This window comes from Pinus tabuliformis, chromosome J (assembly GCF_031772625.1).
Source record: "Pinus tabuliformis cultivar Carrire ecotype Pingquan chromosome J, CPIR1, whole genome shotgun sequence".
Lineage (NCBI taxonomy): Eukaryota > Viridiplantae > Streptophyta > Pinopsida > Pinales > Pinaceae > Pinus > Pinus tabuliformis.
Genome location: NC_142295.1, coordinates 241,177,846 through 241,200,780, shown reverse-complemented (window position 1 = coordinate 241,200,780; position 22,935 = coordinate 241,177,846). Strand labels below are relative to the sequence as shown.

The following is a 22,935-nucleotide window of genomic DNA, read 5'->3' as shown; positions in this document are numbered from 1 at the left end:
CTGTTTGATGATTGGGTTTAGCGTGAACCATTGTATTAAAAGGCAGATAAACGGTGCAGAATTCCTAAGGGCTATTGACGGACAGGACACGATAACCATTGGATCATCCTGTTTCGGGATTAGAGCCGGGGAAAGGCCGGATGGTTGGGTCCACCCATGCCCATTGGTACTTTTGTTTATTGTTTATTTCTATTATAAAAAAATCTGTTTCCATGCTTTAAGCGAATTGTAACTAAACGTGTTATAAAAACACAAATAACACAGAAAGTTAAAAGAAGACAGAGTGAGATAGAGAGGAAGAGAACAGAGAGAAGCCACCAGAGGTTGGAGGCAATTGCAGGAGCTACCAAAGCTCGTTCTCAAGGTTCTGATAGTCGATTTTGACTGTAAGGTACCTTCTGAATCCATTGAGATGGGTTTTAGAAGCATCTAAAGACTTCTGAGAGCCAAGAGGCTACAATGAAGTTTCAAAACAACAAGAGATCAAATGATCAAGCTTGTTGCTGGTGTCTGATGTTTGCTGAAGACAAAAGAAGAAGTTCCAGAGACAGTTAACAGAATTCTAAGGGAGTTGGTGCCAACCAGAAGCTCAAGATAGCTCAGAGCACTGATTTAAAGAGTCTAGTCCAGAGAAGCCTAGATCTGTCTGCAGAGTAAGGAAAGCCAGGGGTAAGATGGTGTTCTAAGCCCACTGGTTTAGTTGTAAACCTATGGAGTTGAGTGTGGAACTTGTAAAAGAAACATTACCATAATCCCAAAGAGCCTAGTCAAGTTGACAAGAGCTCAAGGAGATGTAGCCCATGATATCAGGGTGAACTCCTATATTATATTGTTGTTATGTGTGTTTGCTTCTTTGCTGCATTATTTACTGTTATATGTTTATATCAGTTTAAGCAAATGAGCTTAAGGCACTTGATCAGTTAAAGGCAAACAAAGACATACACCTATTTCAAGTTATTTATTCTGCAAATTATCAATCATAAACATAGATCTTGGAAATTGTTTAAGCTTTGGAGTGGGAGAGGTTCTTGTAAGCTGACAAGAAGCCTTTAGGTCCCCATTTCAGATCAGGGTGAATCTCCATTCTTAAGAATCTTTTTTTTTTCCCCTTTAAATTTATATATGTATAACTTAAATATTATTTCTTCTGTTAATAATAATAATAATAAGGAGGGAAGGCAAGAGCGGGAGGAGTTATCTATTGACTTGATGAAGAAATGAAGTTACAATATGCATGGGGCTTTGAGAGTAGTACTAATAATCAAGACGAATTCTTAGCATTTTGGCTAGGGCTAGGATTAGATATTTCAGGGAAAATTTGGCAACTAATGGTAATGGAGATTCTATGGTAGTCATTAAATAGGTTAGGTTTTTAAGCTTAAAAAGAACCTCAACTAGATTAAATCTCCGAATATAATTGGTAAAATTTGAGACAATTGAGTTTTTTACCATATTAAGAGACATCTAAATACTGAGGTGCAAGCCTTAGTAAATAAGGGAGTTACTTTAGATCAAAGGATATTGGTTAAGGATGAATGCATTGGTGTATATACCCCTTTACCATGAAAATTACAATCAATCTTCAGAGAGCCAAAATATTGATTGAATTAAGAGGCAATTGGGTAAGAATCAAGAGACACGTGGTATGATGTTCTCACGTCATCTCACCCTCATGCTTTGTGAACCAACAAGATTATTCCCTAACAATTTGGTGGCTCTATACTTCTATCACAATTTGGATCCATGTAAACACGTGGTATGAACATCTAGTAGCAAGAGCGTCTGGGACATATGGAGGATAGACCATATCTTTAATAAATGTAGGAAGGGGTTGTGGCATGTTGTTATCACAAACAAGAAAATTCAATCATGCTCTAGGTACAATGTCTTAATGGAGAAGGGAAAGATTGCAATGGTTTTAGCCCATAAATCAAATGTTTGGCCCGTTAAAGGTACAAAGCAGGTGCGTGCATTGAATTTGGCGAGTAGATCTATGGCTCACTTGGGGTAGGTTTTCCTGTTTATAAGGCATGAAAAATCACCACTTTCCCATCCACAGTGTGAATTTCGACAATGAAGCTCATAGTGGGTAGAAAACCTAGTTGCGTGGTTGACTTCATGGAGATGCTATCTATTTTGGAGAAGGATGAATTCGGTCTCCTGGATTATTTTGGAGAAGGATGAATTTAGTCTCCTAGATTATCTCACAGTAATGATGGAGCACGTTTTGTCACTATTAAATAGGCAGGGATAAATGGGGGATGTGGAGGTAAAGGGGGATGTCAAATCTCTTGAACCAAAAGAATGGCTTGCTTCAAACTAGAATTGACTAGCTTCAATTGCACATTGAATTACTTGACCTTCGTCGTGCAAGATTAGAATCCTTGGGTGGAAAAGGAGTAGAAAAGACCATCTTGGGAGAGAAAAGAAGAGAGGCGATGGAGGCATGCTAGTTAGCAACCTCAGAGTGACTGAAAAATAATGTGTTGGAAGATGTGATCGAGGCCTAGTTCCAAGACAACCACTTTAAGGAGTAGAAAATACCATCTTGGGAGAGAAAAGAAGAGAGGTGATGGGGGCATGCTAGTTAGCAACCTCAGAGTGATTGAAAAATGATGTTGCGTTGAAAGACGTGATCGAGGCCCAATGCCAAGACAACCACTTTAAGGAGTAGAAAAGACCATCTTGGGAGAGAAAAGAAGAGAGATGATGGAGGCATGCTAGTTAGCAACCTCAGAGTCACTGAAAAATGATGTTGTGTTGGAAGACATGATTGAGGCCCAGGTCCAAGACAAGGAAAGTGGACAGGGAAAATGTTGAAGCCAATCCTGAATTTGGAGAGGTCAATGTAAACTAATTCACTTTTAGTTTTAAACTATGCATTACAAATATGTATTAATTTTAGGAGTTTTTTAGAAGTGTAGTAGGAAAAATAGTGTTTTTTAGACATCTCTTAGATTAGTAGTTGGGGATCCAATTATAGATGTAAAAGGTTTTGGCCTTGACACCAACTTCATATAAATATAAAAACCTAGCAATTTCATTTAAAAAATAAATAAATAATAAAAATAAGAATAATAAGGATTTAAAATAAAGTTATAATCATCATTATGAAATAAGTATTTTGATGCCTATTATGAATCAATGCCTTTAGATATTTACGTCGTAAGGTGTTCTCCTTTGAGAACAACTCCCCTAGCTACCACTGTGTACTAGTTTGCACCATTGGATGTGATGTTAGACGATTGAAGATGTTTAGGCCATCAGATTAATAATTAATAGTTAAGAGAAAACTAATAATTAGGGTGCCTAAAGTAATAAAGAGTTAATCAAACAACTGCTTCTTGCTGAACAATTTCTTGATGACTTAAGGTTGAGGCTTATTCCCCTTTTGGTTCTCCATAAGAGGGTTTCTCTTGCAGGGATTGGTCTATTTGTTCATAAGCCCTTCCAAAACTCGAGTTCTTGCACTAAATTTTCCATTCAAGTTTGGTCACTATGCCAACATAGATCCATCTTAAGTAGGATCTAACAAGAGGGATCAAATTTCTTGAACCCTAAATAGAGTATATATAGGGCCAAATAAAAGTTTTAACCATAAAAAATTAATTTTTCATTCATAATATATACATAGTTTTTTTAAAATGATATATAATATATACCCAATTAGCATTAATTTACATAACATGTACATCTAGAAATTTTATGAGGCACATTAAAATGGTTTTTTTATTATTAACATATTTTTAAGTATATGTCAATATTATTTCGTATTATAATATTTTATGAATAACCAAATAATGAGAATTAAACATCTTAGTATACATAGTTTTTTTTTAAAATGATATATAATATATACCCAATTGACATTAAAATATTTTACATAACATGTATTTTATGACGCAAATTAAAATGGTTTTTTTATTATTAACATATTTTTAAGTATATGTCAATATTATTTCGTATTATAATATTCTATCAATAACCAAATTATAAGAATTAATCATCTTACTCACACATTTTTTTTACTTCTAATTACTTTACAACATATTCATTTTTTTATTATTATAGCTGCCATTATTTTATTTTTTTTATTTTTATTTTTTATTTAGAACATAATTTTTATAGGTGTCACGAGTACGGACATCTGGCAAAGGATTGTCCCCTTGGAAGGCGAAGGAGAAGATATCCAAAGGAGCCGGCACAGTGGGAGAACTTTTATAGCCCTTACCATCGCTTCCAAGGTCAGAACCTCTCTTCGGAGATGAATGGAGTCGACACGGAGATAAAAGCCCAAATGGAAATGCCGACGACGGACCATAACCAGCTGGATAATCAGGTCACCCCGCTGGATAAAGAAATCGACCCGGAGAAAGAACCTGCAATGGAACAGCCAGCTGAAGGGCCTCTGCAACCTTCTGAAGAAACAATGGGTATGTGTGCCGATTCATGTATTCCTTCGTCTCATATTCTGAACCTATGGATGTCTGTATGGATCTTTCCCCATCGCAAAATTTTATTTCTTTAAATATAAAGGGAAATACTTCAAATTGTAAAGAATTTAAAGATGAACTTGGTGTAGATGATATCTCGGCCGCCCTTCCCACCCTGGATCTGAACAGTGAAGGTGCTTCCTTTGAACATGGGCCTTCGGAACCCCCACCCTCATGCCCATATAATCTTCGTTCCCATGACCCTAAGCCAACCATTCCTGTTTCTGTAGGTGGTATTGGCTCTCTCCCCTCCCAAAGCAAATCCAGGAAAAAAAGAGGTAGGAAATCCAATTTATCCATGGCACAGATTAAAGCAAAATTTGATGTAGCAGACGGGAAACAGCAATCTATCCCAGGGGCACTTAGAGCAGCGCAACCCCCAGAAGAGGTTATCAAATGATCTTGTCGTCATGGAACTGTAGGGGGTTAGCCAGTAAGCCCAAAAAACTGGTCCTTAGGGAGATGTTCCTTAACTCAAAATCTGATATCCTTTTCCTCCAAGAGACTCTAGGCAGAGGGATAGAGGTGGAAGCTGCCTTAAATGCCCTGATGCCTGGATGGAGGTTCATAGCACTAGATTCAGAAGGTCGCTCTGGAGGTTTGGCTATTGGCTACAAGGAAGGAAGGATAAAGGTCAGAAATTTGTGGGGAATGAAACAGGCCATGGGAATGGAAATTCAATCCACAGAATTCTCCTTTCCTCTCACCATTTGCAACGTGTATGGGCCCTGCCAGGAAAGGGTAGCTTTCTGGAATGATCTGATGTCAAAATCCTTTTTAAAGGACACAAATTTGGTGCTGGGAGGGGATTTAAATTTCTCTATAGGGAGAGCGGAGGCTTGGGGTCCCTCAGCCAGAGAAGATCCCCTGTCAGACTTCTTCCTAAATATGTTCTCGATCAATAACCTCCTGGATATAAATTTACTCAAGTTAAAGCCCACCTGGAGGAATAGGAGAACTGGGGAGGCTAGAGTGGCAAAAAGGCTTGACCGGTTTCTCATAAATGAGGAGCTGGCTGTTAAAATCCCTATGTTTAGACAATGGATTGAAGAAGGAGGGCTATCTGATCACTTTCCTATTTTCTTAGAACTCTCATCCCCACCTCTAAAGCCCCCTGCCCCTTTTAAGTTCAACTCTTCTTGGCTCAAAGAGGAGTCTTTCTCAAATCTTTTCAAGCAAACTTGGAAGCACCAGGAAGCCAATGCTCCAGAGGATAAAGGGTTCTGTTTCATGGAAAATCTCAAAAGACTGAAGAAAGCTACTATAAGCTGGGCAAAGGATAGGAAGGAAGCTCAGAAAGAGGAACTTACAAAGATTAGTGAAGAACTTAAAAAGCTGGAAAGTATAGAGGGGGAGGGCTATCTGACACAGGTTTCAAAAGAAAAAATTCTCCATCTTGAGAAGCTCAAATCTAAGCTTCTCCTGGACATAGAAGAAGAATGGCGCTTAAAGAGTAGGGCACTCTGGCTAAAAGCTGGTGATGAAAATACCAGGTTCTTTCATAATTACGCCAAAGGGAGAAAATCTGCAAATACTATATGGGGACTAAAAGATGAAGAAGGTAGGGAAGTGCAGACTTTTCGAGCTCTGTCAGTATTAGGCCAGAGACACTTCCAAAACCTCTTTGCAGATCCAGGAGCAACTACTATTGCGGAGGTTATAAGGACAGCTCAATGTTTCCCAAGATTCTTGGAGGAAGAGGAAGCGGAGGACCTTATGAGTGAGGTTACCAAGGAGGAAGTGGAAGCCACAATCAAGTCCATGGCAAAAGAGAAAAGCCCTGGACCAGATGGTTGGTCCATTGAACTGTTCCTCCACTTTTTTGAAACTATAGGATCAGAAATTACAGAAGTGGTGGAGGAGGCCAGGAAAAAAGGTGAAATCTATAGTCCCTTCAACGCCACGTTTATAGCCCTTATCCCAAAGAAGGAAGTTCCGGAAAGTTTTGAAGATTTCAGGCCTATCTCGCTATGCAATAGTATATACAAAATCATAGCAAAAGTGATAGCAAACAGAATCAAACCTGTTTTGTCAAGGCAAATTTCACTAGAACAGTTTGGGTTCTTATCGGGAAGACAAATTCATGAAGCCATCGAAGTAGCTCAGGAGGTCATGCACAGTGTGAAGCAGAAGAATAAGAAGGGTGCTGTTATAAAAATCGATTTATCAAAAGCTTATGACAGGATAAATTGGTTATACCTCAGGATGCTGTTAACTCACCTTGGGTTCAAACCTGATTTTATCAGTTGGATTATGGGCTGCATTTCAAATGTTAGCTATGCAATACTCGTTAATGGAGCAGCCACCCCTTTCTTTAAAGGGCATAGGGGGCTGAGGCAGGGGTGCCCTTTGTCCCCCCTGCTCTTTCTTCTAGTTGCGGAAGGTCTCAGCCAGTTGATCCACAAGGCCAGAAGAGAGGGGAAGGTAAAAGGTATTGAGGTAGCCACAAATCTTTTTATCTCTCATCTCCTTTTTGTTGATGATATTCTGATATTCACTAATACTTAGCTCCCTGAAATAAAGGAACTAAATTCTATTCTAGAGCTGTTTATGAAAGCAACAAGCATGCAGACAAATTCATGAAGCCATCGAAGTAGCTCAGGAGGTCATGCACAGTGTGAAGCAGAAGAATAAGAAGGGTGCTGTTATAAAAATCGATTTATCAAAAGCTTATGACAGGATAAATTGGTTATACCTCAGGATGCTGTTAACTCACCTTGGGTTCAAACCTGATTTTATCAGTTGGATTATGGGCTGCATTTCAAATGTTAGCTATGCAATACTCGTTAATGGAGCAGCCACCCCTTTCTTTAAAGGGCATAGGGGGCTGAGGCAGGGGTGCCCTTTGTCCCCCCTGCTCTTTCTTCTAGTTGCGGAAGGTCTCAGCCAGTTGATCCACAAGGCCAGAAGAGAGGGGAAGGTAAAAGGTATTGAGGTAGCCACAAATCTTTTTATCTCTCATCTCCTTTTTGTTGATGATATTCTGATATTCACTAATACTGAGCTCCCTGAAATAAAGGAACTAAATTCTATTCTAGAGCTGTTTATGAAAGCAACAGGCATGCAGATAAATCATAGGAAATCCCAGCTGATAATGACAGGGCTGGCAGTTCAGGAGAGAGGAAGGATTCAAGCGGTCCTGCCTTTCCAGCCTAGTTCCCTGGACCTCCCTTTCAAATATTTGGGTTTTTGGCTAAAGCCAAATGCATATAAGAAGGAGGATTGGAACTGGCTGATTGCAAAATTAGAATCCAGAATTTCTCATTGGAGTTTCAAATGGCTCTCTAGAGCTGGCCGGTTGACTCTGATCAAGTCCGTGCTTTTGGCTATCCCAGTGTATTGGGCTGCCCTAACTTGGGTCCCCAAAGGGATTTTGGAAAAGATTAGAAGACTTTGCAGTAGATTTCTATGGGATGGATCCAAGGAAAACCACGTGCTCCCATGGGTGGGATGGGACAAAGTGGCCAGGTCCAAAGATTGGGGAGGCTGGGGGATTAAAAATCTTCCTGATTTCAGTTGTTCTTTGGCAGCAAAGTCGGGCTGGAGGTTGATAAAGATGGAAAATCTATGGACCAAAGTGATAAGGAGGAAATATATAGACCCGATGCCTCTGGAGGATTGGATAAGGAACCCTGTCAAGAATCTGCAGAATGCATCCGTGATATGGAAGGCTACAGTAACTTCTTTCAAGGTTATTGAACAAGGTCTGGCATGGAAGATTGGGAATGGCAGAAATCTGAAGATTGGGAAAGACCCGTGGATCGGCTGCAATGAAAATTTCGCCCTTTCACCTGACCTAATTAGACACCTAGAAGATAAAAACATTTTCACTCTAGACCAGGTGGAAAAGGTGGGACAGTCGAGTATTTGGAGCCAGGCATGGAAAGATGGTGAGGATCTGCAGCTCGATCAGAGGTGGTGGAATGATTGGTCTTCCTTCACTCAAGAACTTGCTCGCTCAAATGTTAGAATATCAGACTCTCCAGACAGCCTGATCTGGGCTCACGGAGAAACAGGTGATTACTCCCCCAAAGAAGGCTACAAGTTTATCCAATCTAGGAAAGGATGGGTAAATCCAGAGTGGTGGGCCAAACATATTTGGAAGCTAAAATGCCCTGCTAAGGCTAGACTCTTTCTCTGGTGTCTCCTTAGAAGGAAAGCTCCTACTTGGGACATCATCCAGGCTAGATTCATGTATGGCCCGGGAAGGTGCTCCCTCTGTAAAGCAGCAGAGGATTCTATAACCCATCTGTTCTTACAATGTCCGGAAACTGTAAAAATCTGGAGGGAGGTTGAAAAGCTGATGAACAAAAAGTTTCAATGGGGAAATGGGAATCTGGATGAGGCCTGGTCAAACTGGTGGCAGCACTATCCGGACGGGAACCTAAGGAATCTCCCACCCATCATTTGCTGGGGAGTCTGGCTTGCTAGAAACAGATCTATTTTTCAAGACAAGGATACACAGGCCTCCATCATAGCCATCCAAGCAGTATCCATTTACGCTTCCATCCCAGAACCTGAAGAAAAAAGACCTCAAAACCATGCCAATATTGTCCAAATCAAAGAAGGTATTCCTTGGGCGTTCTTTGATGGTGCTTCCCAAAATAACTCAGCAGGTGCAGGCATTGTTATTCACATCAATGCTCATCACACCCTCAAAGCTTCTATCGGTCTGGGGTCTGGTACAAATAACTTCGCCGAACTTTCAGCCTTAAGACTGCTCCTATGTTGGCTCATCCAAAGGAACACCTTCACTATTCAGATCTTTGGAGACTCTCTCAACGTTATTAACTGGGTCAATGGAAAAAGTACTTGCAAAAATCTATTATTGAAACCCATGCTTCAGGAAATACAGGTTTTAAAATCATCTTTTAACACTTTCTCCATATGCCATATCTACAGGGACAGCAATGATGACGCGGACAAGCTTTCTAAGGAAGGTTTGCAGCAAGTTCTGGGAGGGTGGAAAATAGCTGAAGTCTGTCAAGGACAGACAGTTACATCAGCTGTGCCGCCATATAATTAACTTTTCAGCTGCTGTTTTTGCTTTATGTTTATTAGCCTTTATATATTTTTTGCATAGACTTCGTCACACAGACTTTTTACTTTTACAAAACTCGTTTACATATATTTTTTTTGTGGGCTGTTTTCCTCACTGTTGAGGAGGCTCAAAGGTTGATCGGAATGTCTGTATACTCTGCTGTTTTGTTCTGTCTCTCAAGACGAGTTCATCATGGGTTAGCTGTTGCATCAGCTGTCTTTTATAGCAAATCTGCTCTGATTTCTGTGTTTCAACAAACAGAAAGGAGACTTTTTGTGTTTTGTATGCTTGGTTCAGCAAGCAGCTACTTACGGAAATGCTCAGCATCTGCAATGTAACTTTTTATTCTCTTAATAAAAAGTTCGCTTTTTCTTCGGAAAAAAAAAAAAAGAACATAATTTTTAAGTTTTATTTTTATTTCAAAGGGGAATAGATAATGAACAAACTTACACATCCCCTCACACTGCGCTATGGAATAAGTCTCTCTAATCAATTACTTTTTCACTGTATTACTTTTTCATTTTAATTAAATTTCCCATTTAAATTTAGTGACTGGATTACTTTTTTATTTTAATTAAATTTTCCATTTAAGTTACTATATTAATTTTTAAGATTTTAATTCCTAGGAGTTTCTTACCATGAACATTAACATTAACATTAAATATCTGAGTGACCCCAAATATTTAGGAATTACCTGCACAAAATCTCGAGATCTTCTTTGGATGCACAATTACACCAAACCCTAACAAACGTGCTGTTTACTGCATACGAACATCAAACAATCAACATTAACATTAAATATCTGAGTGGTCCCAAATATTTAGGAATTACCTGCACAAAATCTCGAGATTTTCTTTGTGGATAAACAATCACACCAAACCCTAACAAACGAACATCAAAATACAACAACTGAATGAACTAATATCAGACTGATTTTTCTTTTAGTAAATATCTGCCAAAACATGAAAGCATTGAATATGGTAAAAAAATATCGTGGAAAAATGATAACGAATTCAAAACGAAATGAGTTTACCGTGTAAAACTGTCATCACTCGTAAGTTACGGAGGTATGTTTATAGGGAAAACTTTTCCTAAAATGAATGCTGCCGTGAGATTCCGGAATAAGGGAAATCCCTGTATTGAATGAAAGGTACATCGCCAGTGTTGGTTAGGTATATAAACATATTATAGAATATGTAACATCCCCACCATAATAAATCATCATAATAAACCGTTGTACGGGTTGGTTGTAAACCGAAGGTCCGTAGTAACTCAGGGTAAATTATCAGTTATGAAAAGTTAACATTAGTATTCAGAACTAATTCTTGGATTCAAAACTGATTCTTGATTTACGTAAAAGCTGAGATAATGGAAGGAAGCCGGGGGGATAGCTTACCCTCCAACCACCGCACCCTTCAATAAATATATATAGCTGAGCTTTTGGGTATGGCGGACACCGCAAGAATGACTGCGAGGTTTTAGGGATAGGTGGCAGCAAGAAAACAATTCAGTTAATTGTATTTGTGGTCGTCTGGTACCGTGGGATGCGAGAGCATGCAAATTAAAGAAAGCCATTGCAATATGAGGAATGGGCAGAACCAGAACCTGGAAGATAAAAAGGACAAATCCAATTCCTGATATTTTCGCTGAGAATCCAATTCCTGTGGCTTTCAACCTTCCGTTGTATGGAAGATAAGCTTCAAGGTTCCTTGCTCGAAAAATGCAAACGATGCAAATGATTCCTCGGCGGATTTTGCCGGGCGGTTTTGGGCGGAGTCCAAATGTTTATGGAGGATTGCCGCGGGGGTTTTCGGTGAGCTGACAACTCACATCATCTACTACGAGTATATAATACTTACGCGTTGCAATAGAGATGGGCTCTACATTCTGCGACAGGCGAGGGGCGGGGAAAGAAGTGAAGTTGCCTTTGAGCGCTGGATAGACTGGAACAAAATTTGGAGTGGAAACTGGCCATCGTAAACTGTGTGTTTCGATGATGGTCATTCTCAGAAACGCTGAAGATCTCAGCGCGCCTAACAATGCAATAGCCCAACTGGCTTTCGTTGCAACCCAACCCACCAGAAGGTTTTACAATGGGAGACAGCGACGAAGAAGTCGAAGGAAAGAGAGATAAGTTGACCTCACAAAATATTCTTTGTGTATGTGCTGCAAAAGAATGTTTAGATTATATGTTTTCTTAGTAGAAAACTTGCTAATGCATGCACATAGAAATGATTATTTGATATATTCTTCTTGGTGAAGAAAACATACGATATTGCATGCGGTGAAAGATTATCATTATGCTATTAGTTTCATATGGTTTCGATTTAGTCTGCATAATTTGACATTCTTAGCTGGATGCGGAAAGATTGTGTTTTCTTTTTGCTTTTGAGTCACCGCGCAGGGTTTCGATACCTGGTGCCAATTTCCAGGGTTGGAATACGGTTACTTGTTGATAGATGAAGATTGCTTGTTATATTGGGTGACTGCCCCTTTACGACTACACTACCCATTATTGTCGAATGCTTTTCTTTTACAATGTGATTGCCATGACTTCTCCAATGATTGTTATCATATTTATAGTTGAAATTATTTGCTTATGCTTGTTTACTTGAACAATGGTCTTGATTCCCTGCTCTTTTAATCTGATCTATGGCTACTCCTGTAAGGAGGTGCTACGGAGAATTAACAGAAGCTTAGCCCGAAAATACATGCATGTAGGTATTCATGTATTTATGTTGTTATAGTTCTGTTTGCAAGACCATGGGAATACTCGTGTACGAGTATTAATTTCAGACGTGGAACGACCATGTTTATTCACTCTTTTGCTGCTATTTACGAAGATTTATCTTGGAAAATAGGAACCTGGTTTGGATTCCTTTCTCGGTTTTACATGAACCAATGAGTTAGAACTCTTATGCATTGGTAAACATTGTGGAGGTCAAACGGTATTATGTGGGTATATATATGCTAGTTAAATAATAAGTCATGCTTGCTCATGCACATGAGTAGATATTAAAAGATCTCTTTAGATGTTGATTATTGATTGAATAATATTGTAACTAATCTTGTTACCAAGATTGTTGATGACTGCATTGACAGGAAATGATGGCAGATGGTGCCAAGGAAAGTGATGTTTAACATTATGGCAGGAAAAGGATTATTCGTCCATGCAGATGAGTGCTGCAGTATTTTCCATTGCTAGAACAATCATGCCACAAGGAATATTGTATGTGGCGGTATGTAAATGAAAGATTACATGAAAACTGTGTTAGCTTTTAGCTAGTTATGTGACAGCTTAATGATATTTCATTGTAATGATTTTAATAACAATGGTTAAGGGATGAAATCCCTTATGAGCCATTGAGTGAGGGGTGAAAACCGTCACGAGCGTTTAATAATAAGATTAAACGTTTGCTGGTTTTCACCCTACGGGGTTTCCAGGGTAAATTGGTGTTCAAATGGTGTGATTGCCTTTGTGTCCATTGATAACGATGAGTCCTTGTTGATGATGGTTCTTTATTTGATGTGACAATTATAATGTCTTAGTACCTGATTATCTAATATGTTTAAGGATATCAAGAAATGGATGCAAGGATTCATGAGACAGTTTATGTTATTACAATGGTGGCGAAAGGTTATGCAATGGTTATGAAACTTACTGTCTTTGATGGCAATTTACTTGATGTAATAATGAATAGTATATCTACGGTTAATGATGATTTGTGAAGTTGTGAATTGATTAATTACTTGTGGTAATTGTATAAAACTTCTAACTCCCTACTTTTACATGCGAGGTTATCGGGGTATATGACAGAATACAAATGATATACAGTCAATCCACAACTATGGAAATATGTAAATTGAATTTTGGGAAATTGGGAATGTGATGAAATCATGGGTGTGAACATCTTTTTTTTTATTAATAAAAAGTTAGTTTTTTCTTTTTAAAAAGGAAATTTTTGTTTTGTAAGTTTGGTTAGCAAATAGGACTCCAAGTGAGAGGATTGGTTAAAGTAATGAACAATGTGGGTAAATTTGATTCGTGAAAAAATGAAAGTTGTTAGATTTAAGGAGTAGTTTTGGATCTAAATCAAGGCAGAGCTGTTTAGAAACAATAAGATAATAATCTATTTAAATCCAGGCATAGCTGTTTTGAAACAATAAGATAATAATATATTGATTTATTGTTTAAGTGATTTTTCTCCAATTAGAGTTTTCTAAAATAAAATATGTTTTTATTGGTTCAACTTGTATTTTTTTTTTTATGTATGTATGTATGTATGTGGAGGTATCTAGTAGCCAAATCTGGAAAGATATATTGTAATGACTTTAATATTATATAAAGAATTAACAAATAATAATCAATTCAATTTAGTTTATAAACTAATTAATTTCAATTGAATTTAATTTAGTAGATTGTATTGTTATTATATATATATTATGGAAAATTATAACATGTATATCATATTAAAATAAATTTATATATATATTTAAGATTTAATTTTTTTTTTCATTATTATATAATAAAATTTATTAAATTATTTATATTTTATAAGTATTTTTTTGTGATTTTTTAATCATGTAAATGATTTTCAATTTTATTTATAGTTTTAGCTTTTGTCAATTTTATTATCACAATTATTTCTTCCAATAAAAAAATAGAAAAAAAACAAAAATAATAATATATCAAAAGAAAGAAGAAAACACATAAAAATATAATTTTTTCTATTTTATTTTTAAAATGTAACAATATAAGACTTCCACTTAACAAACTAATCATAAAGCAAATAAACTAATTTCAAAATAATAAGAAAATGAGAAAATTGATTTATGGTGTTAACTTGACATTTGTTAACAATCGGTAAGTATCAAATTTCTTTTCATTGTAAAAAAAAAGTTTGCATCTAGACTTAGAGATTTGACAATTTGATCCCTCTTAAAGCTTGGAAAGAAAACAAGAAAATTGATTTATTAATATAAAACTTTAAAAGGTTGTAGAAACTATTTTTCTAAGACATAAATTAATACAAAGACATTATTATCATAATATTAAAAGTCATATTTCATTATATAAAAAAATAAAGATATATTTTTTTTAATAATTTAATTATTTAACCTATAATAATAAGATGATGTTAATGAAAAGTTCTTGCCAAGCCATATAGGTAATTATTCTACCCTTTGCATTTGAGATTATAATATTGTATGAAAAAAATACATACACATTTTTTAACCTATAGACACATTTTCAACCATTATATTTAAGATATATTATATTTTTGGAAGTTAAAAATATATTCTTCAACGTAAAATACATATTTTCCTTGTTTCCTTTGCAATATCTGGTGTAATTGCTAGTTATCAATGATCTCTCTCTCTCTCTCTCTCTATATATATATATATAGGCTTAATTTAACTTATAGACGAAATGACCTTTTTCACCACTATTTTCAACTAAGACTCGAGTTTAAATTGTTTAACCAACATAATTCAGTTTTCAAGGATGTTGAATCTATTTATGCATTCAAAATATATTTTAAACAATAAAAAAAATCTTGAAATTGTGTTGCCAAATTTTGGTGAATTCACATGAAAAAATTATTTCATCTATAAGTTACACTAAGCCTATATTCCAATTCATTAAAATCCTCGAAATCACAATATGAAACCAAGACACACCAATATATGTATGTATTTATAAAAATATCACAAGTAATTTTTAGAAATCACATAAGAGAAATTTTTGGCCGACTTACAACCAGATGAAGAGAAGATTTCTCTACATTGCTCTCTATTTAAGCCTTTGTGCTTAATTCATTATGGATCACGAATACAGAAACGTTCCTACATTTTGTTTCACTATCCACATTTAAAATGTCTTTTCTTGGAATAACAATCACCATTTTAACTTTGCTTAATTCATTATGGACCACAAAAGCCTAAATACAAAAATGTTCCTACATTCTTAATTTTGTATGAATATAAACATTTAAAATGTCCTTTCTTGGAATAACAATCACCATTTTTCCTAAAAGATATGAAAATGGATGAAAATCTATTCCCGTTGCCTTGGTGACTTGGACATATCATTTACGAGAATGGACGAAAGTCTATTCTAGGAGCTTTGGACATGTGATTCAATTTGAGATATATTTATATTAGTATAGATCAATTTTAAACATGGTTATTATATATAAGTTTCGAGGATTAATTTTTTTTTGGTGTAAATTTTTTATAAAGTGCAAAATATAATGTATAATTTTTCATTGTTTAAATTGTATTTTTGAATGATATATTGAGCATAATTTAAATTGCTAAGTACTAAAATTTTTTGTTGGATTTCGACAAAAAAACATATATCTAAAAAATCACCAAACTATAAAGTATTGAAACTATTTTGAACCATAATTTGTTTTGCCAATAATTTTATATGATATATGCATAATTTTTTTAAAACAATATATAGATAGTTGACATTAAAATATTTTATATAACATGTGTATTGAGACATTTTGTTAGCGCACATCAAAATGGTTTTTTTGTTATTAATCCATTTATAAGCATACTTAAATATTAATTCATATTAAAATATTTAATTGATAATCCATATTGAATATTTTATTATATAAAAGATTTAAATTTTTTCTTTTAACATTTTTTTTCTATATATAAATATATACATAAATTAGTTAACTTAAATTTTTACTTCTAATTATTTACTTGAAATTATATTATATCATATGAACAATTAACCAAAACATATAAAAAATTCAATTTTTTATTTTTTAATAACCATAATAGACCGCTCTCATATTAAACTATAAAATAAACCTCTTAACTCAATTAATAAAAAATAATTCACTATTTAAATTAAAAATTAACACTATATATTCTTAAAAAAAAATAATAATAAAAAATTAAAATCACAGATTCAAAATATTTATATTCTAATTTAAACATCTCCTAAATTATAATATCAACATAATGGAGTTATCTCTTATTGGAGTTGCGTTCCCTGAATTTCCATAATTTCTAATTTAAACATCTCCTAAATTATAATATCATATCAACATAATGGAGTTATCTCTTATTGGAGTTGCGTTCCCTGAATTTCCATAATTTATAATAACTATATATATATATATTCTTTTATAAAAAAATTCAAAACAATTAAATTGAAAATCAGTCATTTAAAATGTTTATATTCTAATTCTAATATCTCCTAAGTGATAATGTCAAATGAAATTATCGACCTAGTGGAATCGCTTTCCTTGAATTTCCATAATTTATTTATCAAAGGTAATAGGCATTCTAATATCATATATTTATTATAATTTAGATTATTTATTTTAAAATAATAATTAATTTTAAATAAATAAATTTCAATTAAAGGAGTTTTATTTTTTTCAATAAGTATGTTTGTTTTAGATTAAAGTTTATAAAATTTTAATTTAATTATTAATAATTATTAAGTGGATTGTAGGAAATTAATCTCCACGAAATTAGTAGTATATATAAATCAAAGATTGAGATTTATTTCCAAAATAATTATGTCATTTTCGCTTTTTTAATTAAATTGATTGATAAAAAAAGAGCATATAAACGAATATCATATAAAATGGGTCATGTGTGGTAATGATAAACCATAATATTGTAACAAAGCATATTTACAGATTAATATTTTGAATGATAAAGTAGAGATAAATTGCCATGGATAAGAATCTTGTTCCATGTCTTTTCAAATTTATATAGGTTTAACTTATATAATAATAATAATAAAGTTATCATCTAGCTGCTTTTACAATTTTTTTTAATTTTAGCATTTTGGGATGTATTATGAAGCAATTGTTTTGATGTTGATGTTTATTATCGATTGATACCTACCGACATTTACTAGTCATAGTCATAGTTGATTGTGCACCTTGCAATATAATAACATTGTTGCACGGCAACTTAATCCCAGCCATTGAAATTTAGGATTATGTAGCTAGAAAATTCACATATAGAAGTTGGTAGCATGATACATATAAAGCGTACTATGAAATATTTAAACTAATTTTTTTTTGTAAGCTTGATAGTACTTTCTCTATTAATATTATCAAACCATAATCATATTTTTCCAATAGTATCAGGTGGCCTCAACCTGCCCGTAGGAAACCAGGTTGGCCACCTGTCAGCGTTAAAAGATGTCTAAAATTTAAATAAGTCTTTTTCTACCATCCATGCAACATTTTCTATTCTATCTATAATAAACATCAACTTAGGAAAGTAAAGGCTATTCGTCATAAAAACAAAATTTTGTCTAGCACCCTGTTTTACTCATCATCTGAGGACTCCACCGGGGCTGGGGCTTTAGCGCTGGACCCCGACATCTCGCTTCTCCTCATGTCCTGTAGACTTTGCTCTATCCTGCTCAGAGCTAAGTTGTTTCGGTAGACTTGAATCTGGACTGCTGCTATCTCCCTGTGGAGATCCTTCCTGCTGGGCTCCTTCATTTTGGCTTCTGCCTGTACCTCTTGTTCCTTGTTTAGTTCCTGTTCCTTGTTGAGTGTCATAGCTCAGGCCACTATGTTCTTCATAACCTAGTATTGTTGGATTGTTTGTTGGAATAGAGTATGGCAGCCGCGGGTGTTCCCCAAATCTTGCACCATGGATTCCCACTCTTCTGTCTTAATGTCCTGGTTGATGATGTTGTCAATGAGTTCCCTCTCCCACCCAGCTATTTGTGCTCTTACCTCTAGTGTGTTTCCAGCCATGTACACACTGATAAGAGTCTACATATGCTCCTTTCCAGTCTTCCTGCCTCGTTTGCGTTGGCCTCTGCTAGAGGTTGCATCCCCCTCGGTGGTCCGTTTCCCTGCCTTTCCAATTCCTCTGCTACCTCGTTTAGCCAACTCTTTTCCTTCTCTAGCCATACTTTCTGTTATGAAACCAGCTCAAGAAAAGATAGAAAAGATAGATCAACACCTTAGAATTCAGCCTCTTCGAGGGGGCAACCTCCTTTACATTACATAAATGAACAATTCTCCGATGATTCAAATGACAAAACCTCCTTTCTATATATAGGAGTCTAAAGAGTCACAATATAACCCAGCCAACCTAACAATAATAATATAAAGCAACAAAAATAACAATAAAGGGATTCTATGGGGCACAGTAATAACAATATGGGGATAATAGGGGCACAACAATATTAATAAGGGATGCAACTACAATAGTAATGGGGTACTCACTAGTATTATAGGGACCCAACATGCCCCTCTCCTTCAAAAAAGTGTTGTCCTCAACGCTTGAGTAATTGTAGATGCTTCCGTATAAAATTCTCATCCTCCCATGTGGAATCTTCAGCGGTTAAGTTCTTCCACTTGATAAGATACTCTGAAATTGATCGATTTCGTAGCTGTCGAGTTCTTGTTTCTGTGACTGCTTCTGGTTCCAATATAATTTTTCCTTCCTCATCAAGTTCTGGCAATATTGTTAGAACTGGGAGCTTGTCGCCTATAACCTTCTTTAAACATGAAACATGGAAAACAGGGTGCAATCGAGGAGCTGCAGGAAGCTCCAATTTGTATGCCATAGTACCAATCTTTTGCAACACCTTGCACAGACCATAATACTTTGGTGATAATTTATTATCCTTCTTAGCTTGCTTGAGGGACATTTGCTTATATGGTTGTAGCCGTAGGAATACCCAATCACCTACATCAAAACTTCTTTCACTGCGATGTTGATTTGCCTGTTGTTTCATTCTATTCTGTGCCAACACAAGGTTATCCTTTAAGAGTTGGAGGACTTGTTGTTGATGTTTGATGTGATGTTCCACTGCTTGAACCTTAGAATTTTCTCTTAAATATGATGTGATGGATGGTGGCTGATATCCATAAAGTTCCATAAATGGGGTCATTTTTGTTGCTGTATGGAAGGAAGTGTTATACCACCATTCAACCAGAGGCAACCATTTGACCCATTGTGTTTGTTTATCAGATACAAAGCAATGAATATATCCTTCCAAACATTTGTTTACTATCTCAGTTTGCCCATCAGATTGAGGATGATAAGATGAGCTATGAGCTAACTGAGTACCAAGACAAGAAAATAATTTTGTCCAAAATTTTCCAGTGAAAATGGGATCTCTGTCACTTACAATAATCTTTGGGTTTCCATGTAGCTTTTGAATTGTTTCCATAAATGCAGTAGAAACTGTACTGGCTTTAAATGGATGTGATAATGCACAAAAGTGTGCATACTTGGTAAGTCTGTCAACTACCACCATGATGACACTCTTTCCCTCAGACTTGGGTAAACTTGTGATAAAATCCATTGAAACCTCCTCTCAACGTTGGCTTCGAATGGATAAAGGTTGTAATAGACCCAGTGTCTTAATTGTTTCAACTTTATTTTGTTGGCAAACCAAACATTCCGCCACAAATTTTTTAATATCTGATTTAAGGCCATCCCAAAAAATTCCTTCTTAACCCTGTGGTAAGTTTTTAAAAATCCTGAGTGCCCTCCTAAGGGAGAAGTGTGCAATTCCATAAGAATCTTTTGTTTTAGTTGGGAATTCTTACAGAGGTATAAGCGATCTTAGTACCATAAAGAATCATTTTGCCAGCTAAATGTATCAGACGTAATGGAATCTTGTTGTAACTTTCGAATAAGTGCCCACACTTCTTCGTCATTCTTCCATTCCTCTCTTGCTTCGTTTATCCAATCTGGTTGGATAATAGAAATGGCACACAACAATGCTTCCACATCCTCATCCTTTCTTGAGAGTGCATCTGCCACCACATTTTGCTTCCCTTTTTTGTAGATGATTTCAAAGTCATAACCCAACATCTTTGTGACCCACTTTTGTTGCTCTTCAGAGGATAATCTTTGTTCTAAAAAGTATTTAAGGCTATCATGATCCGTTTTTACCTTGAAGTGTCTTCCCATTAGGTAGGGTCGCCATTTCTTAAGTGCATGGAGTATTGCCAACATTTCCTTCTCATAAATAGCTTTGTGTAAAAACTTTCCCTTGATTGGATGACTTTCAAAAGCAATGGGTCTTTCATCTTGCATTAAAACAACACCAATTCCATTTCCTGAAGCATCACATTCCACAATAAAGGTTTTTGTGAAGTCCGGTGTAGCTAAGACCGGTGCTTGGCACATTGCCTCTTTAAGATGTTCGAAGGCCTTTGTTGCTTCTGAAGTCCATGAAAATGCATCTTTCTTCAATAATGTTGTTAGAGGTGCTGCTATTCTCCCATAATTCTTAACAAACTTGCGATAATACCTTGTCAACCCAAGAAATCCTCGCAGATGCTTTATGGATGTGGGGATTTTCCATTCCTTAATGGCTTTAATTTTGCTAGGGTCTACCTTAACTCCTTCATGAGATACAATATGACCCAGATATTCCACCTCTTGTACTCCAAAGAAACATTTGGATCTTTTTGCATATAATTGTTTCTCCTCCAATAGTTGTAGCACCCTGTCAACATGTTCAACATGATCCTTCCAAGACTTGTTGTAGATTAGTATATCATCAAAAAATAATAACACAAATTTTCTAAGGAATGGTTTGAAAATGGAATTCATCAAACCTTGAAATGTTGAAGGTGCATTGGTAAGGCCAAAAGGCATGACCAAAAATTCATAATGAACCTCATGAGTTCTAAATGCTGTTTTCGGAATGTCTTCAGTCTTCATTTTGATTTGATGATATCCTGAACAAAGATCCAACTTGGTGAAGTAAATTGATCCATGCAATTCATCAATGATGGGAATGGGAAACTTATCTTTAATAGTGAGCTTGTTGAGCTCCCTATAATCCGGGCACATGCGCCATGATCCATCCTTCTTGTGCACTAATACTACTGGAGCAGAGAAAGAACTTTGATTCGGTTGAATTATACCAACCTCTAGCATTTCTACAACCATACATTCAATTTCACTGTTTTGGGCATAGTGATATATGTACGACCTAATGTTTGGAGGAACACTTCATGGAATCAGATGAATAGCATGATCATGATCACGGATAGGTGGGAGACCTTTGGGAGTCTCAAATACCTTGGAATGATTGTCCAAGACTTTTTGGAGATCTGGAGAAATAGATGACTGCAATGTGGAAACATCTAGCGAACATAATTGTGCAATTACACCCCTTTGTTCCTTTTTTAGAATCTTTGTCATATTTTTAGAGCTGATTATCTTTCCCGGTTTCCCTGCAATACCCCTTAATTCAACTTCCTTTCCTTCCACAGAAAATTTCATGAAAAGTTCTTGAAAATTAAAAGCTATTGTACCCAAGGATTGTAGCCATTAGACTCCTAGTACAACATCAGTACCTCCCATTAGAATGGAAAGCATTGGGCTAGTCAATACATATTCTCCCATCGATAGCTTGATATTATGGCACTTTCCAGAGTAATTTATTGTTCCTCCATTTGCAACCATCACTTGACACTCTGGTGCTGGATATAAGAAGCAATTCAATTCTTTTGCTACCTTACAATGAATAAAATTGTGGGTACTTCCTGAATCAATCAACACTATTACCTTTTTCTTCTTGATTTGTCCTTCTATCTTGATGGTTTGAGGAGTGGTAATTCCCGCCAATGCATTACAAGATATGGTCGGATTCATTTCTTCTTTATCTAGGCTTTGTTCCTGAAGTATATCCTCTACTTTTGACCTTTCTTGCCCCTTTTCTTCTTCCTCTTCACAATCTATGTAGAATAATTTCTTCTCAGCACACTTATGACCTTTAGTGTATTTGTTATCACAACTGTAACAAAGCCCTTTTGCTCTTTTTTCTTCCAATTGTTGTGGTGTCAACCTTATAGGTTGTGGAAGACTAGGGGCAAAAACACTTCCATCTTTATAGTTGTGAGTGGTATGCTTTCTAGTTGCCATAATTTTGCTTTCCATTTTTCTTGCGAACCTGAATGCCTTCTCTAATGAATCAGGTTCCCAAAGGTGAACATCATGTTGGATATTATCCTTTAAAGTCCCTATGAACACATCAATCCTATGCTCCTCTGGAATATTTTTTACCCTTATGTTCAATTTTTGGAACTCCTCAATGTGCTCCATTATTGAACCCTTTTGTTTGAGACTTATCAATTAGCTAAAATAAGTGTTGCTTTTTGTATCCTCATAATGTGCTGTCGATTCTTCCGTAAAAATTGCCCAAGTGATAATTTGTTTACGAGAGCAAAGCCCTTGATACCACACAAACTGATTTGGTTCCAAATATAAAGTTGCAATATGTACCTTTTGTGTGTTTTGCACATTATTGAGATCGAAAAATTGCTCCATCTGTAATATCCATGTTGCGGGATCCTTGCCATCAAACTTCTTCATATCAATTTTTGGAATATGGTGGGTCTTCGATCCCACATTAGAGTC

At 35.7% G+C, this 22,935-nt stretch overlaps 1 protein-coding gene across 1 annotated transcript; it reads left to right on the top strand.

The window, feature by feature from the left end:
• The first annotated feature begins 5,042 nt into the window (after nucleotides 1-5,042).
• Nucleotides 5,043-9,519, top strand: LOC149226648 (uncharacterized). Its single transcript, XM_089380255.1, has 3 exons — nucleotides 5,043-6,917; nucleotides 7,051-9,170; nucleotides 9,396-9,519. The coding sequence occupies exons 1-3, from the start codon at nucleotides 5,043-5,045 to the stop codon at nucleotides 9,517-9,519; spliced, it is 4,119 nt and encodes a 1,372-aa protein (XP_089236381.1).
• The last annotated feature ends 13,416 nt before the right edge of the window (nucleotides 9,520-22,935 follow it).

Excerpts from the sequence above, each read along its gene's own strand:
- LOC149226648 (XM_089380255.1), top strand. The coding sequence starts at position 5,043 with ATGCCTGGATGGAGGTTCATAGCACTAGATTCAGAAGGTCGCTCTGGA. Across the intron at positions 6,918-7,050 it reads AGGCCAGAAGAGAGGGGAAG|CAACAAGCATGCAGACAAAT; the intron begins GTAAAAGGTATT and ends TGTTTATGAAAG. Across the intron at positions 9,171-9,395 it reads AAAGCTTCTATCGGTCTGGG|GGACAGCAATGATGACGCGG; the intron begins GTCTGGTACAAA and ends CCATATCTACAG.